Here is an 8,789-nt window from a genome sequence, read left to right on the forward strand (position 1 = left end):
GCAGCCTTGATGAGAAGCATCAGAAAAGCAGATATCAACTTATTCTTTTTTACCTGCGTAACTTTGTCATTCCTGCAATCAATTCACAGGAAAATGTAAAAAAAATTAAACTAAATAACTTTAAACCATTAGAGAAATGTATTTCTCATCCTTGAGGATGATGCCAGACCATTTTTTCCAATATTCCTGCATCATTATTTATTCTTCCAATCACGGTGATATGCACAGAGGAAAACAAGTATAAAATAACTAGTTCAAATATCATAACTGAGTTTATTCTTTTACAACCATTATATTGCAGTTTCCTATCATGCAAGCAGAATTGGCGTTCCTCTGTGTAGAAAATGAATACCTATTCATTATAAGTACTGTACCGCAAACAATCCTATTTTAAATAACCATTAAGCATTAATGTGATCAGGGATCTTGCTTTTGCTTCTATCATAAAATCCTGCAGATTAGGAATCTCAACATTCAAGTATTCTGAATAGTTTTAGGCCAAAAATAAAAATGACACCAATTTGAATTAGGCAGTTAACAGCAAGTTATCAGACTAATTCAAACATTATCTGTAAACTCATACCAGTGATTTACTGTGCACAGTATTTATAATGAATAGGTATTCATTTTCTACACAGAGACACACCAGTTCTGTTTGCATGATAGCTGACTGCACTAACATGGTTGAAAAGGAATAAACCCAATTGTGATATTTGAATTAGTTACTTTATACTTGAATTAGTTATTTAATTCAACACCATTAACTTCACATCAGTGATACTGGAATTTTCTTTCAGCTGATTAATGACACATTCTTGGAAACCTATAGTTCCTTGCATGATTGAAAGCTTCACATTACAAATCTGGATAGAGTTGCCTCAGCAAATAAACCATAAACAACTTTGTAACTTACTCCTACCTGCTCACCAAACATTTCAACCAGGGAATTCACTATTATTCAACAGAACATAACATTTGGAACTACTTTAAATGGGTATGCAAGTGCTGTACAAAACTGTTCTAGCGGCAAAAAAAGACAGCATGCAATGAAGCCATAGACCAGGTATCAGTCTCAAGACAGGATGAGGAGGGATGCTATAATTGGCCTTCCTAGCCATGCTATCCTGGCATGGAGAAAGATACCTTACTCTTGTGTGCTACCCAGTAGTGTCTGCTGGAAAGTACATGCATGATCAAACTGGTTGGAATTTCCCCCCACAAACATGGCCATTTGGAATCAAATCACTGAATGGTTACACCACACAAGGAGACCATTCCACCCATTGTGTCCATGCCAGCTCTTTGTAAGGCCAAATCATCTAGTCCCACTCCCCCACCTTTACCCCACAGAGCCATGCAAACTTTTTCTCTTCAGATAATTATCCAATTCCCTTCTGAAAGCCATGGTTGAATCTGCATCCACTATACTCAGATAAATGCACTCCACTTGTTGCATGAAAAACTTTTTTCTCATGTCACCTCTGGTTCTTCGCTAAGCGTCTTAAATCTAGGTCCTCTGGTTCTCAATTCTGCCACTAATGGGAACAGTTTCTCCCTTTCTACTCTGTCCAGACCCCTCATGATTTCAAACAGCTCTTATCAAATCTCCCCTCAGCCTCTGCTCGGAGGAGAACAGCCCCAGCCATGCCAATGTATCCACATAATTGAAGTCTCTAATTCCTGGAACCATTCTCATAAATCTTTTCTGTACCCTTTCCAATGCCTTCACATTCTTCCTTAAAGCGCGGTGCCCAGAATTGGAACAATACTCCAGTTGAGGCCAAACCAGTGTTTTATAAACATTCACCATAAGCAGTGAATGACCAGTACCTCAATAGGTCAAAATTTATTTTGCAAATAAAACTACCAAGAACTACCAGCTTTGCATTGAAGCTACTGAAGCATTTAGAACTCAGTCAATATTATGCAATTAAAAAAGGAGACAGGATTAAAAGAGATAGCAGTTGTAGAGACAGCATGTCACAGGTATAAACAGCCTCCTTCCACGCCACAGTTACAATTCTACATTTTCCTCTGTAGGACTATGTTCTTCAGATCCCTTACCTCCAACACTGAACTTGCCAAGCCTTTAAAAAAAAAAGCTTTAATTCAGTCTGTATGTTGCTTCTGAAGCATACATCATTGGTGCTGAATATCTAACTCAGGAGTGTCACAACATTGAGCTTTTACAGCCTCCATACATGTTTCTTATTTCAATTCCAAACATGCAGACTGAATTAGAGGCTTTTTTTTAAATAAAAGGCTTGGCAAGTTCAGTGTTGGAGGTAGGGGAATCTGAAGAACATAGTCCTACAGAGGAAAATGTAGAAGAATTGTAACCGTGGCATGGAAAGAGGCCGTTTATACCTGTGACATGCTGTCTCTAAAACTGCTATCTCTTCTAACCCAGTCTCCTTTTTTAATTGCATAATACCGACTGAGCTCTAAATGCTTCAGTAACTTTATTTGAATGTTCCATATACTGCATAACCCAAGCGCAAATTTTATTTAGTGATTTTCAAGCAACCAGATTTTAAACAACATAATCATGGGAACTGTTCTGAAATTGCTATCTTTTAATTGAAAACACACAAGTTAAATAAGTCATAATGGGAACAGATGGCTTAAGTCCCCCTTCTCCCCACTGTTTAAAAAAGGGTCAGTGATGTTCATGTATATTCCAAACTAGTTAAATCAAACACAAGCCACAACACAACTAAATTAAGATGCATTTGCTAATCCATGAGACATGAAGAAATTTGATTTTTCCCATTTCTGATACACAGTAATTCAGCATCACATCTATATACACTGACCAATCCACTACATAAAAAAAGTGCACTGACAATATATTATAAATGCTGAGAAAGCAGGGAAATGTATTAATTTCAACATTATGTTGCATACAGTTACCTCCTAAATTTACAGTCTGCTTGCTGTTGCATGAAACTGACTTAAAAATGACGTTTCCTTTGCTCCTGATGCTTTGAGTTGCACATGTTGCTATTTTGATAAGTTTTGCTCAAGGGAAGATTGTTTCATCCTTCTGTCACAAGCTCGCCCCATGTTTGAACTGGAAGAATGACTTTTTTTTTTCCTTGAACTTTTAACCCACCATTAAAAAGCATGTGGCTAAACGCAAGAATCTTATCTGAACATCAACGTATGTACCCCTTCTCCTGCCCCGACAGATATAGAAAATTACCTGTAGGATACTGAATTAAGGCAAGACTTTGCAACAAAGATGTAATAATTCTTTGTAGCAGGACAGATAAATTATAATGCACCTTATACATTGTTACATTTTCTTGATCTGTACATTGTTGAAATCATTCAAAATGTACTGCAAATGGGAATCAGAATATTACAGATGCACATGCATAAAAATATATCCACATCACATCATGTTGTAGGCATGTCTAGTTTAATGCAGCCATTCAATTTACCTTGAACGTTGCAGTGCATATTTATTAAATCCTACTATATTGCAAGCTAAAAATAAAAAGCAATGCACTCATTTTAACATTCTGCAATTAATATAAAATTTGTTTTCGATTTATATTTTGGCTATGTGGAATATGACAAATGGAAAAGAGAACTGACAATTATTTCAAGTTTAGACTTGCAAATATCTTAAAGGAATTGTTTGCACAACATATGGAAACGCCCCCTCCCCACCTCCCCCCGAGGTTAGGATTCAGAGGAAGCCAGTTCCGTAGACTGAGGTTGCCCGAGTACAAATGCCTAGGCTTGATCCCATCCCAGCAGGGCGACAAAAAAAAAAGCACAAGAGATGTAGAATCTTCCTCTTTAGGGCACCCCATAGTGGCATTCAACCAGCCTTTGTTGCCCTAAGGACTCCTCCAGCTGGGACAGATCCAGCTGTTGGTAGCTTCGAAAGACTGCAGGAAAATTCCATTCTTGCATAATTTTAATAAAGAAACAGAAACTAACCAGGAACGGAGAGAGAATATGGACTGTACAGATGTAGCCAACTTCTGCACCAGCCTGCAGCCTCCTTCTGCTAATATTCCCTGCATTAAAGGGCAAGAGGGTTCACATTTATAACCTGGTGAACAGTTCCAATTAGTCCCCAATTCCTGGGCCTGCAGCATGATTAGGGGTTAGGGGTTTGCAGATCACTTCAAAAGAAACATCCCAAATGCCAGGAATGGAGGGGGGGGGAATCAGTTTTTTTTCCCCTTTAAAAAAAAGCCTTTGATAAATCCAACCATCTTACTATCAAATTTGGAAAATAAATTATTTATATATACACACAATTTTTTAATTTTACATTTCTACACAATTAAAATATAATTTAAAACTCAACTACTTCAAAGCTTTAATGCCTATATAAAATGTGTGGGTGGAGGGGCAGGGGGAGGTTTGTTGCACATCGTATCTCATGATCTGATGTTGTCCCTGTAACACCTGGCTGAAATTCATGCTCAGTGTGAGAGACGATGGGAGCAACCGTGAGACTGGGGATTGGTAAATAACAAAGCGGCAAAATGTGCGTTCCTGCAGCGGGCCAATTTTGAGCAAGCGGGAACACAATTGAGAGCACTTTTTTTTCTTAAAAAGTGCCTCCTAACTCCTTAACGCTATTGGCTGTGTTCTATGTGGTTTTGTTTTTGCCGATAAGCTGCAATCATTCTGTAAAGCACGCGGAGGGGGGTCTTTCACGGGTCAGCTTTACATCCTCTCGCTCTAAGGAGGTCTCCTGGTGATGGCAGGTTTTAAGGGGGAATACTTGCGCAGGGAACTTCACTGATCATCCTTGCTGATGCTTGACGGGATGCTTAACTGCACTTCCACTCTTGCTGAAGCAGATCCAGTCCATTCCCATCATTTTTGAGATATCCAAATTAACAGCGTGTTTGGTGTTTTCCATTCAATCAACTATAATATTTTATTGGCGGGCGGGGGAGTGGTGGAGGAGGTGGTGTTGGAGGAAAACTAGCATTTGGAATTGTCGGGTATCATGAACACTACCACCCGCTGGTGGCAAACTGAAATAAACCAACTGCACCTTGAAATATTACAACACGTTCGCACTTACTGAATTTCTAAGGCTGTCTGGTGGGGACAGTTCACTATTAACCCCAGTGCAGCACATTAAATCGAAACTCTCGCCACCTTGCCACAGATGGAAATAGTTGGACTTCAAAGTAAAGTTTATTTTTCCTCACTATTCACTTGCCATGAAATTCAAGAGAAAAAAAATCACTCTTGCTAACATCATGCAAGTGTAAAAAACTTTCTCTCTATTCACTAGCTATAAAATTCGCGAGAAAATTACAAAGCTGCTAACATCATGCAAGTCTAAAACTTTTTAAAGTGGGTGGGAGAGTGGGAGAAATCAGTCCGGGTGTGGGGGCAAAATCTCCAAAAGTTTTTTGTGAAGCTTTTTGAAGTTTTTAGTATAGCAAGTTCCAGGTTGAATTTGAACGGGTCCATGTCACTAATGCTGTCGCGAGTATATCCATCAATTATTAGCAGGGGTTTTACACATTGGAAACCTGAGCTCCTCCCGACATACGATGACTTGAAAGAACCTTTCATCAATTAAATTTTCAAACACACTCTTCGCGTTAGCAAGACTCTCCATGTAATCCCCCACCTGTAAACAAACTCCAAACACTGGAAGAGACGGGTAAAACAATGAACATTTGCCTCTGTGACCGGACCGAGACGTGTCTTTTTTTAAAAAAAATATTAATTGACTATCCTCTTTTAAAATAAAACAAATTATTTTAACCCCGTGAACTAGCCAGTCAAATTAGTTTATTAAATATGTATATCAGTGCACTGTTCAATGCCCTGAATAGAAGGTTTCATACGCTGGAATAAAACAAAAATTTCAATTGTATTTGTTGGAAGTGTATTTTCATTATTTAGCATAGGGGCCAGTTACAGAAAGGAAATAGCATTATTGTGATAAATTGTGTCTACTATTTTCTGAATTGAAACAAATTCTGATAGTTTTGCATTTAAACGCGATCTGCTTTAATAACCCCCCCGCCCCAGTCCCAAAAGTTTTATTCAGCTCCGGCCTCTGTCGTTTTGAATTTTGTAACTCCCAGTCACCAAGGAATCCTGCGGAAAACCAATTCAACTCGCACATCTAATTATGTATTTTCCCTCTAACCTGCAGGACAACTCATTCGAAAGTTCATTTAAGTATTATTCCAAAGAGGATTAGAGTGCTGGTTTTTTTTAAATATATATAAAAAAAAGTCGTCCTTTTGTCACTCAGCTCGCACGGTTATATATGATCGAAGCCAATTTCTTTCTGTTAAATCTTCAGGGGGAATTGATTTCATCACAAGACCTAGAGCTACCCGAGATAACCCTGAAGAGAATTGGCCTAAAGTGGACATGGTTTCTGCTTAGCAAATTGTCCAAAATGACTGCAATAGCTGCCACTTATTGGTTGCATGTTAACTTGCTACATAACTGGATACACTAATGATACAAGGTGGATAATCTGATACATTTGTTGCCTTTATTCGCACGATTCCAAAATAATTGTCTTACATTTGTGCCTGACATATTAAAAATAGCAAGAACCAGACCATTCGCGAAACCAATTGCATTTTGTATCATACAGAGGTGACTGGTTCCAGCATGACTATAAAAGACATAACAGTTTGGACAGTTGGATACAATAAAAGGCGAGATCAGGAACAATATTATTAGAAACTAAAATTTAACAAGTCATGGTTGTGTCTCCAGAATAAACCCATTAATCGTTACTCATCGCTAAAGGATTCCATGGAACTCTTTCCACTGTATTTTAGTCACCTGCACGATTATGCATCACTCTTCAAAAACAAGTGGAATCTACTCATTATTGAAGGTGAATTTGCATATATCTAACTGGAGGAGGACGAAATTGTGAATTTTAAGAGCAATGTGCATGAATGCACGAGATTAATACTGTTTCAATATAGATCATCTTTTTTTCAAAAAAAATAACTACCAAGACATTACACTGCAAGGATCACTAAATTTAAAAAAAAAACTATTTCCTATTTTACATGTGCAAATGATCTGGGTGTGTCTCTTTTACAGCCAGAACTTGGCATGTTGTATTGAATGTCCCTGACACGAGCAGACACACGACCGAATATATGAACCAGGTTCTGGGTTGCCTGCTGAACACCATAACGAAGCAGCTCCAAGCGACTTATTCAAGTCTCCAAACCTAAACCCCTTTACTGCACATAGTTTCGAATAAAATAACAAGGATGCAATTTTTTTAAAAAGACACTAAAATACCAGCTTGTCGCAATTTTTTTTTTCCTCTCTCTGTCGCAAGTTCTTTCTTTAGCCGTGTTACACGCGGGTTTTGAACTCCGGGACCTCTTTTTGTCTGTCTCTCTTTCTCTCTCTCTCTCTTCTCCCACCACCCCCCACCTTTCCTTTTCCTTATTCGACCACGATTCAGCCTTCGTGCCTTTCTCTCTGAATAAAAAAAAATTATTTAAAAAAAAATATATATATATATTGTTTTTCCACTCACCTCAGTTTTGGTGATGCGATGTCTCGCCAGTTTGACGACGGCGAAATTGCCTTTGCCTAAAGTGCGCTCAATATCGTAAAAACCCACCCGGACAGGCGCCCGATGCAGTTTACTCGGGCAATCCGCCATGACCATGCTGGGAGCCGGTATAAGGCAACTACACACATATACACAACACTGAGCACACCACAACAACACACAAAAATAAGTTTTTTTTAAAAAAAAAAGAAACGAAAGCAAAAATTTTTTTTAAACAACACCCTATTGGATCCGGCCAGGTGATACCAGGATAATTTAAGGGGAGGGGATGGGGGGGGGGGGAAAAGAAGATAAAAAAAGGTGGGTGGAGGTGGAGGGGGAAAGAGAGGGCGGGAAGCTGAATAGTCAAGCTCGATCTAAGAGAGGCAACAAAAGGGAAATAAAGCTACAAGGTCCCGGTTGTTGCAGGAGGCATCATGTTATCCTGGCTGACGCATATTGACGTAAAAACTCTAGGGTAATGTGTGCAGAAGGCGGGTTCTGAAGCTTTTCTCACTGCCCTGCGAATCTATCTCCATAGCAACCCTATCCACCTTTTACGTCAGAAGCAGCCACTTCTATTCTCGAGGTTGTCAATCTTGAAGTCTAAATGCTGCCACAGAGCTGCTGCAAAATGTGTTCTCTTTCTTTCTCTCTCTCTCTCCCTTTCTCTCTCTCAGAGGATCAAAAAACGAAAGCAGGGGAGTTTCTGGTCTGTCTTTTTATTTGCAGCCTCTTCTGGGGTTTTTTTTTAATGCCAAAAAAATAGGCTTTCTCTCTCCCTCACACACACACACAAGGGAGTTAGAGACTTTCTATTGTTTTCAAGTAACTCGCTGGTTACAAAGTCCTTCTGCTACATCACGTGGCGGTAAATTGGATGGGTTCTGGTTTTTTTTTAATGATTTACAACAGCGAGTAATCTCAAAATCCAGACCCAGAACAGTTCACTACCCCATACACCCAACCCCCCCCCCACCGACAGACTCACATAATAACACATGGTGAAGAGGGGATGCTGGAACTTGGCGTTATTCCCCACATATATCTGAGTGAGCTCCACTTGCCCTTTGGTCTGGTGACCTTGTCAATTTGGAAACTTAAAACGATGGGCAATCGTAGCCCATTTAAAAAAAAAAGCAAAATAGTGCAGATGCTGGAGATCTGGAATAAAATTCTGGTAAAAAAAAACTCAGCAGGTCTGGCAGCATCTGTGGAGAGAAAAACAGAGTTAGTGTTTCGA

General features: G+C 39.1%; 1 protein-coding gene across 2 annotated transcripts in view; it reads right to left on the bottom strand.

Moving 5' to 3' along the window:
- sik2a (salt-inducible kinase 2a) overlaps window positions 1–7,827 on the bottom strand; it is a 131,771-nt gene extending 123,944 nt beyond the window's left edge. For both annotated transcript variants that reach the window (XM_078532426.1, XM_078532415.1), the window contains exon 1: window positions 7,529–7,827. In XM_078532426.1, the coding sequence (XP_078388552.1) occupies window positions 7,529–7,663 (135 nt within the window). In that variant the 5' untranslated portion in view covers window positions 7,664–7,827. The remainder of the gene's footprint in view (window positions 1–7,528) is intronic.
- Window positions 7,828–8,789: the final 962 nt, after the last annotated feature.

The sequence above is a fragment of the Cetorhinus maximus genome, chromosome 2, assembly GCF_964194155.1.
Source record: "Cetorhinus maximus chromosome 2, sCetMax3.hap1.1, whole genome shotgun sequence".
NCBI classification, from domain to species: Eukaryota; Metazoa; Chordata; class Chondrichthyes; order Lamniformes; family Cetorhinidae; genus Cetorhinus; species Cetorhinus maximus.